An 18,660-nucleotide genomic window follows, 5' to 3' on the forward strand; every position below is an offset into this window, starting at 1 on the left:
TGGCCAGTCTCAACTCTTCCAAAGCCGCAGCTCAAAACCATCTTTCTCAAACCACTCTGGCATGACAGCTGAGTCTGGGGATGGCAACTCTTACCAGGGAATAATAAGGGTTGTGAGAAGGGTTCGGGGAGCAGGGAGGGTTTCTGACCTCTTGTAGGCAGAGTGGTCGTTCTTGACGCTACACTTCATGTTCTTCAGCTCGTCCAAGACTGCGAACATGTTGATAAACTTGCCCAGGGTCAGCAGGTAGGCCTCGGAGACAAAGTCCTTCCTGCGCTCGGCATGGCACAGCCGCTTCACCTCGCTACAGAAGCGCTCGATGGCCTTGCGCTAGAGACAGAGGGGCAGTAGTGAGGATGGGGCAGGCAGGTGATGGGGAAACCTCAGTGCACTCTAGGGTAGGAGCAGGTCAAGGCTGCCCTAGGGTCCCCATTAGAGTCAAGGTGGAGAAAGGAGGACACATCTGCCATGTCAGGCCGTCTTTTTCAGAGATGTCCCCATTTCCAAAGCTAACTTGAAAAGGTGCTGGGACCTGTCTGAAGTGACTTTATGTGATGAATTATTCCCAAAACACATTTACCAGGAGGCATTGTGTCCCCAGTGTGTGACCTGCAGGGAGAGACAGAGGTTCATCCAACAAGCAACTGATAATTGAGCATCTACTGTATACCATAGAGCCATCCTAAGGGCTGAGGTTAAGCAGAAATCAAAAATGAGAACAAAAACTGCTCCAAGGATCCTACACGTCAACTAAGTAATGGAAAACAAAAATAAATTCTTTGCAGCAGAATACCTGATACAGAAGGAAATGAAGAAGGGAAGGAGGTTGGGAAGGGCTCAAAAGATCTGTCCCTCTAGGGAGAAAGGCTAAAATCTCCAAGAAGTGGAGAAAGAGAAGAAAGAGAGGAGTAAGTGAAGGAAGCATGAGCTGCAGTGCAAAGGTCCTGAGGCATGTCAGGAGAAGGAAGGACAGGGCGTGGCTCGAGCTGGACTGAGTGCAGCCAAGGAGCAAAGTCAACACGAGAGGGGCCAGGCCCTCTCAGAGGCTCTTCTGAGGGCGGGGCTGGGGCGCCAGCAAGGTAGCATGGCGGCTGCAGAGGTGACAGCAGACTACCATTTCCTAAGGTGGAGTCACTAAGTGGCCCTCACTCCACTGACAGGAATCTGTTTGTCCTGGTTTGCCTTCCATGGCTGAGGTAAACACCCCGAACAAAAGCAGCGTGGGGAAGAAAAGATCTACAGCCTACAGTCCACCCTGAAGAAAGTCAGGACAGGAACTCAAGATAAGAACCTAGAGGCAGGAACCAAAGCAGAGATACAGAGGGTCCAGAGCTTGGTCAGTGTGCTCTTATACAACCTGGGACCCCTGCCAGCCCACAGTGATCTGGGTCCTCCCATACCAATCATTAATCAAGAAAATGCCACCCCCCCCGACTTGCCTACAGGGCAACCAGTAGAAGAAACTCAACAGTTGAGTTTCCTTCTTTCCATGTGACTCCAGCTTGTGTCAAGTTGACAAAAAACTAACTAGCATGTCACCTAAGAGAAAGACAAGAGTCTCTAACAATGCATAAACCCGTACACACGTGCTCAGCTTTTGTTCCTAACAGACTCTCATCTATCTATCCCCCACCACAGCCCGCCCCTGCTCACCTGGAAGTACATGAACTTCATGAGCTTGGTGACCTCTGGCTCCAGCACCTCCACAGTCTTCTCGTAGATCTCCACCCGGTTGGGCTGCTCATTGCACTTCACCTGTGAACAAGAGAGGCCGGCTCTCAGGCTCCCAGCCGCTGTCTCAGAGCACGGCTAGCGGCTCACACACGACACCTCATGGTGGGTGATAACAGATATGGTCACCCTAGTGAGGGGGCTGTAGAAGACTGGCAGGCCCTAAGAGTGATCCCTGGAGACAAGCTGCTATAAGAGCCAGCTGGCCCCAACACTGGGCCCTCCTCCCTTTCCGGCTGGTCTGTGCTCTTACAGTTAGTTATCCACGTATCTACGGAGATCTGCAATGTCCTCTCCCCTATCCTCATGTACAAAATGCTGAGCCTGTCTGCCCTTGGACAACAAGATGGCTGAGCAGTTTCCCAGCCACATCCAGGTTAATAATGGCTGACGAAGCTGTACCGTCCAGAGACCCATTTCCCCCACCCAGTGCTTTTAGTCAGCGTATAACCGTAGTGCCGCATGGCGGATGCTCTTTGAGCACACACACCCCAAGCCTGACAACAAGATGGCTGGGCATAGAGTGAGTGAGCATGCTATTTTCTTTCCCTTTAGACAGTGTCTCACTGCGTAGCCCGTGCAGACCTGAAACGCAAGGTCTTCCTGACTCCTCCTATGTGTTGGGATTCCAGGTGAGTTCCACAGGCACTGGACAAGGACTAGCCTTCATGGTTATCAATGGCTCGGGAATTGCCAGTGGGGTATTAAATGGGCAAGGGACACAATCATATACCACCATTACAGACGTCAGAAGGACTAAGGGGGCTCTAGAGCAACCAGAGGGAAGGTGGCCCCCACAGCTGGCAAGCAGAAAGGTTCAGTATAATTTGAAGCCTGTTTTATTTTTGTCTTTGCACTGCTGGGGAGAGAACCCAAGCCTTGGACCCCAAGACCTTGGATATGTTTAGCAGTGCTTTGCACTGAGTGACAACTCCAGTTTGGTCCCTTTTTCCAGGAAAGCAAAATTCTGAGGCTGGCCAGATGGTTCAGCAGAAAAACGCACTTCCTTTCAAGTCTTATCAGGGACGAGCCTGGATGGGGCCAGAACCAGTTCCTGCATGTTGTCCTCTGACTGCCACATGCATGCCATTGTGCACATATGTCCTTCCCCGAGAGAATAAGTAAATGCAATTTTTTTTTTTTTTTTTTGGTTTTTCGAGACAGGGTTTCTCTGTGGTTTTGGAGCCTGTCCTGGAACTAGCTCTTGTAGACCAGGCTGGTCTCGAACTCACAGAGATCTGCCTGCCTCTGCCTCCCGAGTGCTGGGATGAAAGGCGTGAGCCACCACCGCCCGGCTCTGCAATAAAAATTTTTAAGAAAACCAGTTGTTTAAGAAAAACAAAATTAGGCTTAGAAAAAATATGAAACGTACAAAATTTGTTAGTAGTTGTTTCTAAATATGAGGGTTAAAAGAGAGAATGGTACCTTCTGTTTACTTTATGTGTGTGCTTTACTGGTTTGTTACAATTAAATAAAGATATCAATGATAATAAAAATATCCATATTTTCTTTTTTTCTACAATTTTAACAAGTCCAAGATAGTGTAACAAGTGAGAAACAATATGGTTCTGTGGTAATGATATGGTTATAAAATATGTTCCTACCAATAAGAAGACCCAGAGCAGTCTGAAGCAGAGTGTGCGCAGTGATCATGTTGTGGACGGACAGACAGATGTCGGTTTGGGTGGAGGAGTGAGGAGAGATTGTGTACTACTTTAGACCCTTTGCAGTGGCCTGGGTGGAAAGTGGCAGATGCTACTTATGAAATAAAATATGCTGGGAAACTTTTCAAGACCCTGGGGTCGTTGACCTTCTCAGTAGTATTATGGGGAGCTCTTTGGGTCAGCGGCCGAGATTTACCTCCTGTCACCCAGAAAACTCAGCCCTCTGTTTGGGTTCAATTGGACTTGAGGGGCACTGATGCCCCCTGAAGGGTAAAAGCGGCATAGCAAGGATGGACTCACCTGTGGGATGGCCCGGGAGCAGCTGCGCCAGGTGTACAACATGACCGCATACTCGTGTCCCTCCTCTAGCATTTCATTCTGAAACGGCAAAGGCACTTTCATCAGGGAGCAATAATACTAGGGCCCTCAGCTTCTCAAGGCTCTTGGGTGTGGTCTGTGGCTGGCAACAGCAGCATCAGCTGGGGGCTTGTTGACAAAGCAGGCTCTCAAGCTGGCTGAGCCTATGATTAAAAGCTATTTTCCACCAGGTGGTGATGCACGCCTTTAATCCCAGCACTTGAGAGGCAGGCGGATCTCTGTAAATTTGAAGCCAGTCTGGTCTACAGAGCAAGTTCCGGGACAGCCAGGATTACACAGAGAAACCCTGTCTCGAAAAACAAAAAAACAAAGAAGACCTATAACCCAGTGAAGCCCCCAGGTAACACACATGCTCCTCCCATTTAAGACTGATCTGAAAACCAGACGAAAGGCTACATATTCTGGTTCCTTTAGATGAAATATCTACAAAAGCCTTAAGTACAGACAGTGGTTGACGGGAACACGGGGAGAGAGGATCCAGGTGAGATTGCTAACAGTCTAGGGCACATGTACAGGTGATGGAATTCGATGGCAGTGGCAGTAGTATATTGTGAAAATGATTAAAATATTCACGTATATATTTGAAATGGCTTCCAGTTATGGAAAGCATACCTCAAAAATATTAGCACAAAAATTAGTATTATGCTTCCTCTCCTTATGTTTGTATCTAGAAAGAATGAATTTTAAAATTTAAATCTCTTTATCATATTCACTTTATAAGACATTATTAGGGAAGAATCCAATTTAATTTGGAGTTTGTTACTGAGTGTGATTCCATTCAAAAGCAATGGTTTCAATTCTTAATTTAGAACACCAGTCAGTAACATGCTGTCCCCAAGTTCAGAAACAACGAAGCCCAACTGTGGGCCTCCTGCTTTCTCTTCTGCTTGGGAACACGTGTCTAAAAGGAGAACTGACAGTAGCGTAGAGAACACGTGGCTGGTCCCCTCAGCCTCCAAATGCCCACAGTAGGCATAATTTCATTGGGGGAACAGAGGTTGCAGTAAGTATCTTCAGGTCTCAGGCTGTGTGTGTGTGTGTGTGTGTGTGTGTGTGTGTGTGTGTGTGTGTGTGCCAGAAGCAAGACTGAAAACCAAGATGTGCACTCTGCCCTCTGGACAGTTCAGCTAGGGTTGTTATGTAACAAGTCTAGAATACAGAGCTCAAGATGGCATGGTGGCAAGAGCCCTGAATGGGGCCTTGAGAACCTAAAGTTATTGGTTATAGGGACATCTTTCATGTATGTATATAATATATGTGTGTATATGTAAATAAATATATAATACATCTATTTATTTTAGAGATATGTATCCCAAGTTATCCTTTCTAGGTAGCTGAGGATGACCTTGAACTTTCTGCTCCTCCTGTCTTTACTTTTCAAGGGCTAGGGTTCCAGATATTCACCACTACACCCCGTTTATGTGGTGTTGGGGATCAACTTTAGGGCTTCGTAAATTCTACGCACTCTATCAACTAAACCAATTATGTAATTTCTCACAGCCGCATCAGAAAACAAATACAGTCATTGTTTAGAGCTAGCGTGTCTCAGACTTGCCTCTCTGAGCCTGTGACCTGGTATTTCTGGGACACCTCAGTCTGCAGGGTTCCAGTTCCCTCCGCCCCAAAGATTCCTTCTACCAGGTGGAGCTGACATTCAGTTTCTCTCATGAACCTGCTCATTACAGCTCCCGCCTAAGGCTACTACCCCCTCTCAGCCTTTCATGCCTCCGGCGGCAATCATTTCAGAAGCTCATCCAGTGTACGTGTTCCTCTCGCATCTCCATTGCTCATTCCACGAGTAGTTCACAGGTAAAGCATGGCTGAGGCGGAGTTCTGCTCCCCTCTCTCCCACGGTTGAAAACTGCCCACTGCTGCTGATTTAGTTTGTTTGCCTGTGATAGGGTCTCCAGTCCAAGCTATCTTCAAGCTCCCTACGGAGCTGAGAAAGTGATCTTTAGCTTCTGATCCTCCTGCCTCCACCTCCCCACAGCTGGGATCACAAACATTTGCCACACCATGCCCGGTTTATTTGGTGCTGGATATCAAGCCAAGGCTTTGTGTGTTCTAGGTGGCTGCTTACACAACTGAAATTGACCTACATCTCCAGCCTCTGGTCTGCATTTCATTAAATGGATGAAAGCCCTCTGTTACAGGCTCGGCTGTGCCCCTCCTACTCCCCACACACCATCAGAAAGTTCCAGTCCTAACCCTTGTGCTTGATACTGTGACTATTTCTAGTTGGTCCTTTTGAAAGGTGATGAAGCTCAGAGGACATCCTGAGAGCAGACCCTCACTCAATCTGACTGTCATCCTTATAAAGTGTGTGTGTCGGGGGGGTGGGCTTGGGTACACACTGAGACATCAGACATGCAGGAGTTTGTATGGAAAGAGCCAGGGTAGCCAAAGAGACAGCAGGAGAAATCACTCCTGCTGATCCTGGTCCAGGAGTCCCACCCTCAAGAGCTGTGGGAGGGAAACACTTATTGTTTAAGCTACCTGGTCACAGTATTTTGCTATGGGAGGCTAGGTAGCAAATATAATCTGCAAGTATAGACTCCTTAACCTTATTCTTCATAAATGCTACACACACACACACACACACACACACACACACACACACAGACACACAGATTTTGGGCAGTCACTGAGAATTCTGTCTTTGCTCGTGTTGATGTTCACCTGATGTCCCCTCCCCATCTCATCTCTGACTGCTACAATCCTATGGGACATAGAGAGGACCACAGAAAGAGATCAGGACTATCTCCAGGTTCATGCCAGGACTTCTGGTTGTAGGACCACGAGCAACTTGCTTATTAACTTCTTCAGACCTCAGTCTTCTCGTCTCTACAATAGGTATTTGCAAGCCCTAGGGTGATTATGGGGTTCTGATGGTCTCACACAGCAGACTGCCCAGCCTACATTTCAAAAAGCAGTGTGCACACACACCCCATAATTACCCTCTTAGAAGGTTGTACTCAAAAGTGGCTTCCTCCAGGAAGCTTCCTCCCACCTCCTCAAGGCCCCTTCAAAAACTGAACTCCATGACGCTGAACGTTATACATTTTTATGTGTCTGCAAAGAACTGTCCAGAGCACCAAGCACCAGAGCACCAGAGAATCCCAAATTTAGAACTACCACCCCATCAGCTGTGAAACCCTCAGTCAATTTCTTAACAGTTGAGAGAGAGGCTTCAATGTTGGCCAGCTGAAATACTGGGGCTTCCAATCCCCTACCTCACAGAGTCTGTGTGAGGATTACATGAGGTGATGACCCTGAAATAGCTGCACAGAGAACAGGTTTGGTTGGCTTGTCTCTTCCCCATTTGACTCATTCAGAAATGAGACTGCCTCACGCTAATTCTCCAATCAGCTCACAGTTGATTCACAGCGGTGAATGAGGGCATTGGGTTTCTAGAACCTGTCCCACACAGTGAGAAGGGTCCAGAGAAGTACACGCAGGGGCCCTTGGATGCGGAATCTAGAATATGAAAACTTCACTCTAGATAAAATGGGAGAGGAGAATTCACTCTCTTAGGATCAGACCCTAAGAAGGAAAACAAATGGCCCCATTTAGGAATGATCTAGGCCAGCAACTTCCTTGAATCAACAAATGGCACTTTCCAAAGCCATGTCACTTGTCATTTTTATGAGGAACTTTTTTCTCTGTTGAGAGAACACACAACACCCTCTTTCCCGCCAGTACTCTGTAAGGATAAGATGAAAGTAGAACCTAATCCCATGTGTACATAAAAAGCCCTGGGCTCCAGGAAGTGAACAGTGGGGTTTGGACGGGCTTATAGTGAGCAAGATGAGCAAGGCATGGAGTTTGCCCCAAGGCACAGAGAGGAGATGGGGCTGGGTTCCAGAATGGACTTCCATAGCCCAGATGACTAAGGCAGAGCAGAGCTGGGTAGCTGTGCACAGGCCTGGTGTGGGAGGCAGCCCATAGTTCCTCCTGCGTCAGTAGGGCGTGCATCTGCACATGTAGGTCACGGAGACTTACCATGCTGGAGTGGACCGTTGCCTGCTCAATGTACCTTGCAATGCCCGTGACAAACGCATTCCTGTCCTCGAAGTTTGTGTCAAAGTTAGCCTGTGGAGGGAGAGGACAGGAGGGGGTGTTTGGTTACTGGAAAACACATCTAAGCTGGCTGGATGTCTAGGGAGCGAACAGCCGCCAACAAAAGCCACAGGCTTTCTTTGGAAATCTACTGCCCCGCGGCTTTCGCATATTACCCATTACGACCTCCAGACAGCTGAGGACAGATGGACAGCACCTACTTCTCACAGGTGACCGGTTTTGCTCAACCAAGCCCCAGAAGCACATGTTTGATTCCGAATTGCCACTTTCTAATTCCAGTTAGTAGGGATCCGCTAATAAACTCTGCCAACTTGTTCATGTGATTAGTGCGCTACAATTAATCTGTTTTTATATGCTTGTCAGGATGGATAAAAGTTCAAGCACAAGGAAGTCATACTTCCCAGCTAACTATGCAAGTCCAAACAGTTGCCAAAAGTCAAATGTGCATGGCTCTGATCCAGCCGTTCAGACGCACATGCCTGAGGGTGCCCAGGTGTAGATGTAGAGGTCGGGCCACCACCGCAGCTTTTACAATTAAACTGCCCCCCAAAAATGATGAAAATAACCAGCAAAAGCTGGAGAAGACGGCAGTCTCAGTACAATGGGCTGGAAGGATCATGAGCTGCTTAAACATAGGGCGGCATTACTGTATCACTGCTGTCCAACAATATCCACTCAAGTTTTTGCTGTTGTGAGTTTTGAGATAGCGGTTCTCTCTGTAGCCCAGGCTAGACTCAGACTCACAGAAATCCTCTTCCCTCAGTCTCTGGGATGCTGGCATTACATCTGTGAGCCACCCTACCTGGCTCCACAATAAATGTTAAGGAAAAGATGAATCGGACAGTATATATATACTATCTGTTTTAGCTGTTTTAGTAAAAAGGAAGACAATATACACCAAATACACTTAATAAAACAAAATGTCTATGTACACAGAGAAGGGTATATCGGTATAAGAAATTCATTTCTATGCTATGCTTTTCCATTTTGCTAATAATAAAGTCTCTCTATAAAACTAAAACCAAAATATACTTATATAATTAAAATTCTAATCTGCATTAAAATCTATGAATAAGTCAGATTTAGGAACTGAATCTTCAAGTATGTGAAGATTCATTTAATATTGAGTGAAATGAAAAAATATAATTATACTTAGTCATCATTCACCATCTAAGACTTAGCAAAAAGGTCTAACACAGCCCCAGTTTTCAAATTAATACATTCTTTCTTAACATGGCATTCAGCCTGGTACATCCAGACAAGGGGCTTTGGCCAGGCTGCCTCCACCTGCATGAGTGCCCTCCTCGCTAGGCCTGCCAGGGACATGGCTGTGTGTTTATCACAACATCTCATTTAGGGCCAAAGCAAATAACTGTGACCCACTTCCCTGAGCCGCTGGCCGCTGTGTGGACTAGCGTGAGCTCTTGTCATACACACTCAGGAAAAGTAATTACCCAGGCAGGCTCTAGAGGCTTCTAAACTGTGATATTTAATTCATGAGATCAGGGATGCCATATGCTGGGTGGTGCATCAACAGGAGCAGCCCAGAAGGACAAATGCTCCCTAGGGGAGGGACAGAGTCCTGACACACACTTATTAGTTAATCCATTCCTTCCACTGGGCTCCGAGAGCGCACAGGGATTCCATCAGCTCCTGACCTTTCACCTTCCAGACGGACCTCCTCTTCCCTGTACTTCAGGGCAGGTCCCCTTATACAGGACCCCCAGAATCCGGGTCTCTCCACTGCAGGCCGCCATTTCCATTACCTGGTACATGATGGAGGAAGGTGGGGGCTCGATGCATGGCTGCTGGTCTGGGAGGGGCAGTTCCTCCAGCAGGTCCACATTGGACAGGGCATCTTCCAAAGTGACGTGGGTGGTCATGGCTGCGGTTTCTGTCTTCCACGCTGATGGAGAGGAGAAAAGAACAAGGGAAAATTTCAGGTCCTCCAACTATTTCCTTTGGCCTCACCTCATCCAAACCCCTTCTGGAGGGTGGCGAGGGTTAGGAGTCACTGAGGCCGCTCTCAAATGCCAGTGCTTCACAGATGTCTTCTACCTACATCTTTAAAATCTGAGGAGCAGGGCTGGTGCGCGATGGCTCAGTGGGTAAAAGCACTTGAGTCTAAGTCGGACGACCTGGGTTCGATCCCTGGGACCCACACATAGTGAAAGGAGAGGACAGATTCTCACAAGTTGTCCCCTAATCTCCACACACGCACCATGGCATGAACTGCCACACCCCCACATTGTATACCCACACACAAATAATAAATTAAATAATAAATGTCGAGGATATCTTGGCCGAACTTCACCACAACCATTTTCTACCAGCATGGAAATTTGGATTCTGCCAACACAGGAGCAGCAAGAAAACAGCTCTGAGAAATGATATGACATTCACGTGATCAAGTAAGCAAGGGTGAAGGACCTGGATTGATGCTGGGCATGGGGACATGGGCCTCCTTTTCTTCACAAGGATATTCATCAGTTCCATTCTTGTGTGTGTGTGTGTGTGTGTGTGTGTGTATATATATATATATATATATATATATATATATGCCACAGGACAAATATCCATGACCGAAAAAGCCAGGACAAAGGGCAACCAAGGAGACCTACACCTAGGTTTTAGAGGCTAGTTAAGCAGGGAGTGCACAGTGGGTAACTCCTGTAAACCAGCCTTGTGTGAAGCATGTGTTCCTTGGTCTGGGGATATTTTATGAACCATACCAAAGCCATCGGCCCTTAATAGGTATTTCTGTGTCTTGGACCCAAAAGACACAAAACTGTCTTAGAACGCAGCTGGTTGGAGGGTAGCTCTGCCAGGCAGTGAGGCAGAAAGGACTGAGCAGGGCAGTTAACCAGCTCAAGCTAGTAGCTATTTTTAGAACACAGCACCGTGCAAGCAGAAGATTCATTTTTTTAAAATCCCAAATTACACATGAAAATGGATTAAAAGCTTACACTGAATGATTTAGTATATAAATTGGGTTCCCACCAGTAGCCTCCAAAAACAATACATTAGATCAGGTGTGGTGACACATGCATACAGTCCCAGCACTTGGGAGACCAAGGCAGGAGAATCGTGAATTTGAGGCTAGTTTGTGTTATATAGCTGAAAGCCTGCCTGGTTACACGGTGAGGCTGATCTCAAACCGTATCCCCCCAGTGATACAACACCAACACCAAGAGTTACTACAGTGCCAACAGTGCAGATGAGAACCCCCAAATGACCCCTTTGAAAACCTATAAACCCACAGAAACATATTCATAGCTACAGAGTGATTCAGACAGAAATGGTAATTAGAACTGAAGGGAAGGGATAAAAGTCTTAAATACATTTAGTTGAAGGTAAGAAAAGTGGAACATGGGTTTAGAAAGATCGCTCAGTGGACCAGGGTGCTGCTCTTTCAGAAGACCCAAGCTCTGTTCCTAGCATCCAAGATGGGTGGTTCATATCCACCTGCAACTCCAGCTCCGGGGAATCTGGGGCCCTCCTCTGCACATATACAAATAAAAACATAACACATCTTTAAAGAAAGAAAAGTGGAAATCAATTAGCCCAATGTTGCACTGAAACACTTAAAGAGATCAAAGGCGCAAAGCCAAAGACATGGGGCTAGAGGAGTCCGTAATTACAAAGACTAATAATAATAATAATAAAAATAATAAAAAAAAACAGTAGAGGTCAACAACAACAACAAAACCTAAGATGAGTCCTGTAGGATCATTAGTAACAATCCAGCCAGATCTTTACTGCACGAATAGGAAGAAGACACAGAGAAGCGCCACTGTGCTAGCCCAGCCCCATAGCAGGGAAATATGGTTTAGACAAGGGCTGGATTCTCTCAGTGTCAGGGACTGTGTCCTGTGTTAGAAAAAACAGCATCTGTTGCCAGGCCACATGGGGACCTTTGACATGTAAATGTGGTCTGGGGGCTGCAAAGAGCTGGAGTGCCTGGCTGCAAAGAGTTGGAGCTCATAACCAAGGCCACAATGCCAATTAATACCTCCTTCAGGCCCAAGGTCGGGAGGGCAGATGGAGGCTGGGCGGCTGCAGATCAGCTGACTAGAATTCACACTCCACTGAGTTCTCACACACTCCTTCTGGGCATGTGCCCTGCCAATGGCACAGCCAGCCTCTGGTAAGGACACCTGGAACTCAGCGTTGACCTATCCCTCTGCCTCTCTTCTCATCCCGACTCAGAATTCTAAGTATGATGCTCAGGTCTATGGTAGCATGACTGTCAAGCTATACAAAGCCTCTTTTCTTCCTTGCGTTACTCTTTTTCATTTATATTTTAAAAATCATGTGTATGCACATGTGCCTGTGTGTGGGTATGTGCATATGTGTGCAGGTGCTGGTAGAGCCCAGGAGCGATCATCAGAGTCCCTGGAGCAGGAGTTAGAGGCAACTGTGAGTCTCTAGATGTGGGTGCTGGGAATCGAACTGAGGTCCTCTGCAAAAGCAGTATATGCTCTTGACTTCTAAGTCATCTCTCCAGCCTTACATTTCTCTAAGTCCGCTTGAGGGTATATGATCTACAGTTAATTACAAAGCCCAATAATCCCCTTCATTATGTCAAATAATAGTAATCAACCTTTCTCGATGCTAGACATTGCAAGGGTTCGCCTGTTTGCACAGCCTATCAGTCATGCACCATGGGACCCTGCTTCCTAGACAAGAGCACTCAGGGTTTAGAAGCACGGCGTTAGTGGGTTTTGGCTCTACCTGTACCAAGAATCACACAAACAGCTTTATCAATACCGGCCTGGGATCCACTCCTAATACAAAGAAAACACCATTTAAAAGCTTACTGTTTCCTTTGCAGTAAGAAACCCAGACTGCCATTACTAATCAAACTCTTATGACCACCATGCCACTGGCCAGCTTGCAGAGAAGCTGGCCCTTGGTCACACTGTTGGTTGGGGTATAAAATATGCAGTTGCAATAGACTGAAAAATGCAAGCATCTATGACCACAGGGCTGCTGGAGCCCTCCACAGTGAGGACAGAGCAGCAGCAAGACAGGGCAGCAGCAAGCCCCAGGAAGCATGTGTGTGGACCACGTGGTCCCATTTATCCGAGAGGAAGATGCATATACATATACAAAGACTCAAGGATGTGCTACACAAAGGCTGTTGAGCTTTGAGGAAGTAGGAGAAAGAAGGATAAGGCCAATGAAGGAAACAGTCTAGCAGTCCTGAATATACCTGGTTTTCCTGGTTTTACATGATTGTAAAATAAGCTTTAAACTTAAAATGCAACCCCCTAAAAAGGAAAAAAGGAAGGAAATGAATGTATATGTGAACAAATCGTTGGTAGAGCCACACAGAAAGGAATTGTTCCAAGTGATTCTGTGACGTGTATGTGTGTGTGTGTGTGCAGGTGTTTGTGAAGGCCCAAGGGGGACGTTGGATCTCCGACTTCCTTACTTTTTCTACACTGCCTTGAGACAGGATCTCTCACTGAACTAGGGGCTAGACTGACAGCCAATAAACCTCAGGGATTCTCGTGTTTCCACCTCCCACGGCACTGGGATTATAGAAATGCTCGACCATGCCTGGCTTTTTATAGGGTTCTTTGTAGCGAGTGCTCCTACCCACGGAGCCATCTCTCCAGCCTCTCATTCAACAATCCGATGGTAGATCCCGGGGGTGGGGGTGGGGGGGGGAACACATCCTGAGAATGACAAAAGTAAGGGATGGTGGTGCTGGCCTTTAGTCCCAGCCTTCCAGAGGCAGAGGGGATCTCCGAGTTTGAGGCCAGCCTGGTCTACAGAGTGAGTTCCAGGAAGCCAGGGATACACAGACAAACCCTTTCTTAAAACAATAAAAACAAAAAACAACCTCGCTTTATTTTCAAGGCCATACAGGTAAATTACTGTGCCATGTTTGGATGTGTTATGAGGAAATGAGTGATTATGAGACGTGCTTCTGTTGTTGTTGAGACGAAGGTATCCTTGATGTGACTGAAGATACTTGATTTACAACTGTAGAGAGTCATTAAAAACTAAATACCACAGGAAACGATACTGAATGGTGATTTGAAAGAAAATCGCCCTCAAAGGGAATGGCACTATTAGGAGGTGTGGCCTTGTTGGAGTAGGTGTGGTCTTGTTGGAGGAAGTATGTCACTGCGGGATGGGTTTTGAAGTCTCTTTTGGTTAAGTTTCCCTCAGTGTGACACTGACCACTTCCTGCTGCCTGCAAGACTGTAAGTCACTGCTCCAGCACCATGTCTGCCTGCTCGCCACCATGTCCCACCATGCTGATAATGAAATAAACCTCTAATTGTAAGCGAGCCACCCCAATTAAATGCTTTCCTTTACTAAGAGTGGTCATGGTATCTCTTCACAGCAATAGAAACCCTAAGACATGGTGGCTAGCTTTGACTGTGGCCTTGATACAACATGGAATCACCTGGGAGCAGAGCCTCAACGAGGGATGGTCTCCATCGGTTTGGCCTGTAGGCATGTTTAGGGGGGGATTGTCGTAATTGGGTTGACTGATGTGGGAGGACCCAGCTGTGGGCAGCACCATTCCTTAGGTAGGGGGTCTCCTAAGTGAAATAACGGGGTATGTATGCGTGCAGTGTGACAGCTGTCTTGAGGTCCTGCTGCTGTGCCGTCTCTCATAAGATGACTGCGGCCTGGGGTTGTGAGCTAACATAAACCCTTTCTCCTTGGGTTGCTCTCTGTCCAGGTGTTTTATCACAACAATAGGAATGAGACCAGCACAAACATAGATACACTGATGTGTACATATGCACATATGTGTTTATATTTAAAACTAAAACACAAAACAAGGTCCTCACTGACAAAAATACACATTTATAAAGACACAAATGATATTTATATGTACAGATGTTTGTACATACACCCGTGTTTCTGCCCACTGAAAAGACTTAGAAACAAATCCCAGCCCACGAGCAACAGGCACCTTCAGTGCTCAGACTCCAGTCTGACTTCCTACCAAGGCATTAGGACTCATGTGAGCCCAGGCCTGGGGTAGAAAATGACTGGGAAGGTTAACAACTTTCTCGGCATAGCAAGGACTCTGTCTGTTTAAGATACTGGGACTATGTGTGTAACAGATCTAGCGGAGACCCCAAATCAAGCTCCTGCTCTCCCAAGATGGAGCATGTATGTGTTCATCAGGTAAGCTACAGTGGACCAGCACAAGAGTAAACGCCTTTGCCTCAGTGAGATCATAGATTTACCAAATAAAAACCTGGCTCTCATTACTTGGACAGTGCCTGTGATCCAATTTTTATGCTGAAAACGGAAAAACATGAAGAGGCAACTTGCCTTTCCTAAACAAAATAGACTGCTGGCTAGGAAAATCAAGTCAAAAGAAAAGATAATTTGTTTTCCTTTCTCAGAGACAATGCCAATGGGAATGCCTCCGCTTTCAAACTGCTAACGAGTAAGTGGCTCCACCCACTGCTCATCAAGACGGCCGGCATCACTAAACGAAAGCAGCCAGGTGAACCACGCACCTCCTGATGGACACAGACACCATCACCTGGGAAGAATGCTGGACTCAAAAGGAACAGCAGAATCGCTTCAAGTTTTTGACTCACAGGGCATGCAGAGGGCAGAAAAACACATTATAATAGTACAGGTAAGTCAATACGGAGGATGACTCAATGTCTTCAACAGATAAGGTAAAAAGGGAAAACAGAAGAAGAAGTGCAGGAAGGAGGCAGCTATGAGATTTTGTGCTCTGACACGGTGTGTGTTTGAATCCTGGTTGAATTCCATTCCAAACGCACCACCCTGAAAACAAAACTGTAATACTTAGTGAGAGAAAAACTAAAATAAAAATAAAAAAATAAAAAAGCTGGTAAATGAATCCTGACTGCAAGCTTGATACTATTGAGAGACTGCTTTTTTTTTAGTTGTAATGTAGTACATTTTAAAACACAAGTGTATGTTTTAAAAGTGTTTTCTAGAAATATCTACTAAAATAGGAACAAAGTGATACAGGTATTTATTTCCTAATAAGACAAGATGGAGAAGAATAAAACAAAATCCTGGGTAAGTAATTAGTCTGAGTAGGTAAAGGAGCTTGCAGCCGAACCTGAGGATCTGAGTTTGGTCCCCGAGTCATATAATTTGTCTTTTAACCTTAAATATAGTTTAAACACTCAGCCAGGAGTAAGAACTGTTGGTCCTCCGTGACGCTGGTGTGGGCTTTCTCCTGTTCTCCCTCTCCAGTTGTATGTCTGTCTGAAACCTTTTGCAAAGGTCTCTAGCTCAGTGTAGCAGCTCCCAGTTCACACTGGAACCCCCTCTCCCTTCTGCTCTGACCTCCACCCTCATCTACCATGATTCCTCCTCTCATCTTTCCCCCAAAACCTTGGATTCTTCAGGACTTCATGAGCTTCAGAAAACATTCATTTACTAGAATAATCGTTAAGGCTTTTCCCTTCAAAATAGTAGCACCCCAAGGTCTCCTCGAAAAAAATCAGTAAGTGCCTAATAAAGCCAACAGATTAAGAGTCTTTGTTTACATAACACGGCCTTTCTTTTCTCCTTGGAAATACAGTTTCTGCAAGGGCTCTGCCTCTGTAGATCATCTGCTGCCTAAGGGAGGTGGAAATCAGACATTTTTAGCTCAAGTGCTGGAAATCAGTGCCAAGCCACATCAATAAGAAAGGAGGACGTTCTAGGAACTTGAACAGAGGTATACGTGAAAACAAGCATGCTTTTCCTGGTCCGGGAGGCCAGTGTGTTACGCAACCTTCTACATGAGAATTATCCCATGTGTTCAGTCCATGCACATGCGCCTATTCTTTCATTTCAGAAAAGAGAGTAATAAATTATTCTCGAATTCACCGTGCTCTTGAGGCCTGGTTTACCTCATGCAGCCTTAACATGAGGAGTCAGTACTGTTTATTTAATTCACTATCTTCATAACCAACCCAAAGTCAGCCCCCTAGCTGCTGCAAGATAAGCAGTGGCCCTGAGCTCATGAGTAATTTGCTTCAGAACGGGGAGGCAGAGCCTCCTAGGCTGAGATGACTGACAGGTGGGTCCCGGCACTGGTGCATAATGGTAGCTAGAACCTGGCTTTGGAAATGCAGGTTCTGCCATTCACAGCTCGAGTAGGATCTCAAAGCCATGCTTCTTTTTACTTTCTGGAAAGCAGGAGGTGAGGTTGAGCCTTGGGGCTGAACATGCTACTCAGCACTGAACAGTCCTTGGACCACAAGCTTGTGATTTAACCCTGGAAAAAGGACCATAATTTATAAAAGTGCTTGTCCTTTGTTCTCAGCATTTTATAACTGACAGCATGGAGAATACTTAGCAAGGCCGTCCGGACCAGACTGAGCATTCAGGAAATAGTGTCAGAAAATAAAAGTACAAATTAGCAGGTTACTGGGCTCTTAGTCACAACTGGTGAATTCCCAGCAGGGCCCTTCTCTAAAACAGACTAGGAGCTCTCTTTACACAGAGGCAGCAGGTAAGATAGGAGCAGAGAGATAAGACCCTGAAAAAAACCCAGTGGGGCAGCAAGTTGGCTCCGCCCATAAGGTGCTTGCTGTGCAAACCTGGAGACCTGGGTTCAATTCCCAGAACCCACACAAAAGTGAAGGGTGAGAACTAATGACTTTTGCACGTCTCTCCTTGTGTGCACAGTGCACAGACACAACACATAAATGCACACTATCCGAGTTTACTCTGTTACTATGAAGCACTCTGACCAAAAGCAACTTGGGGAGGAATGAGTTCAGTTCATTTAACCTTACAGGTTACAGATTACCATGGGGGGAAGCCAAGGCATGCACTCAAGCAGGAACCAAAGCAGAGACCACAAGAAATGCTGCTAGTACTGGCTTGCTTGGCTACTTTTCTTAAAAGGCTCAGGCTCATGTGCCTAGGGATGGTACCACCAACAGTGGGCTGGGACCTCCTACATCACCTGCCTAGAGATGGCACCACCCACAGTGGGCTGGGACCTCCTACATCACCTGCCTAGGGATGGCACCACCCACAGTGGGCTGGGACCTCCTACATCACCTGCCTAGAGATGGCACCATCCACAGTGGTCTGGAACTTCCTACATCAGCAGAAATTAAGAAAATGTCTCACAGACATGACATGCACAGACCAATCTGATAAGGCAATTCCTCAATTGAGGTCCTTCTTCCCAAGTGACTCTAGTTTGAATCAAGCTAACAAACTCTCTCTCTCTCTCTCTCTCTCTCTCTCTCTCTCTCTCTCTCTCTCATGAATATCACTAAAGATTTTAAAGGCTGGTTTACATCAGATTTCTTTTTGTAAAAGTTAACGCAGGAGGGCCTTCCTGATTGTGCTAACTCAGCTACATTGGGATCCTCCTGTATCAGAAAAATCAATAACAAACTGGCTTGTGGGAGTCTCGCCCTCTGTTCAAACTAAAGCTATGGCTTCTCACCGCTCAGCACTGAAGCTCATGGCGTTAACTACAGGGCAGATAAACACTGCCACAACTTTCCTAGCCCTGCCCCAAAGCATCGTCACTAAGATGTCAGTTCTGTATGGCTCTTTCATCTTGATTTCCCACCACTGCTCCACAAATTCAAGAGGGCAGCTACTGTCTGATGTTTTCCTCAGGAGGTCACTGTTAATAAGAAATAAATGCTTTCATTCATGTGAGTGATTGGCAGAGGTCCGGTACACAGAATATCTTTCTTTCTAGTTCAGCGTTTAGGCCATGCTTGCCTTTGTACCTTTTTGGAAAATGCTAAACTCATCACCACCCTCCCAGTTTGGCTGCTTTTCTCTTCCTTAGGACCAAAACTCTCCCAAGTTGAAA

General features: G+C 46.3%; 1 protein-coding gene across 3 annotated transcripts in view; it reads right to left on the reverse strand.

Moving 5' to 3' along the window:
• The window catches only part of Cyfip2 (cytoplasmic FMR1 interacting protein 2), a 119,743-nt gene that overhangs the window by 89,166 nt on the left and 11,917 nt on the right, over nucleotides 1-18,660 (reverse strand). For all 3 annotated transcript variants that reach the window (XM_057773791.1, XM_057773790.1, XM_057773792.1), the window contains exons 2-6: nucleotides 9,620-9,759; nucleotides 7,776-7,865; nucleotides 3,696-3,773; nucleotides 1,654-1,755; nucleotides 149-330 (exon numbers count right to left, since the gene is read on the reverse strand). In XM_057773791.1, coding sequence (XP_057629774.1) covers nucleotides 149-330; nucleotides 1,654-1,755; nucleotides 3,696-3,773; nucleotides 7,776-7,865; nucleotides 9,620-9,736 — 569 coding nt within the window. In that variant the 5' untranslated portion in view covers nucleotides 9,737-9,759. The remainder of the gene's footprint in view (nucleotides 1-148; nucleotides 331-1,653; nucleotides 1,756-3,695; nucleotides 3,774-7,775; nucleotides 7,866-9,619; nucleotides 9,760-18,660) is intronic.

This window comes from Chionomys nivalis, chromosome 7 (genome assembly GCF_950005125.1).
Source record: "Chionomys nivalis chromosome 7, mChiNiv1.1, whole genome shotgun sequence".
In the NCBI taxonomy this organism is placed as follows: Eukaryota; Metazoa; Chordata; class Mammalia; order Rodentia; family Cricetidae; genus Chionomys; species Chionomys nivalis.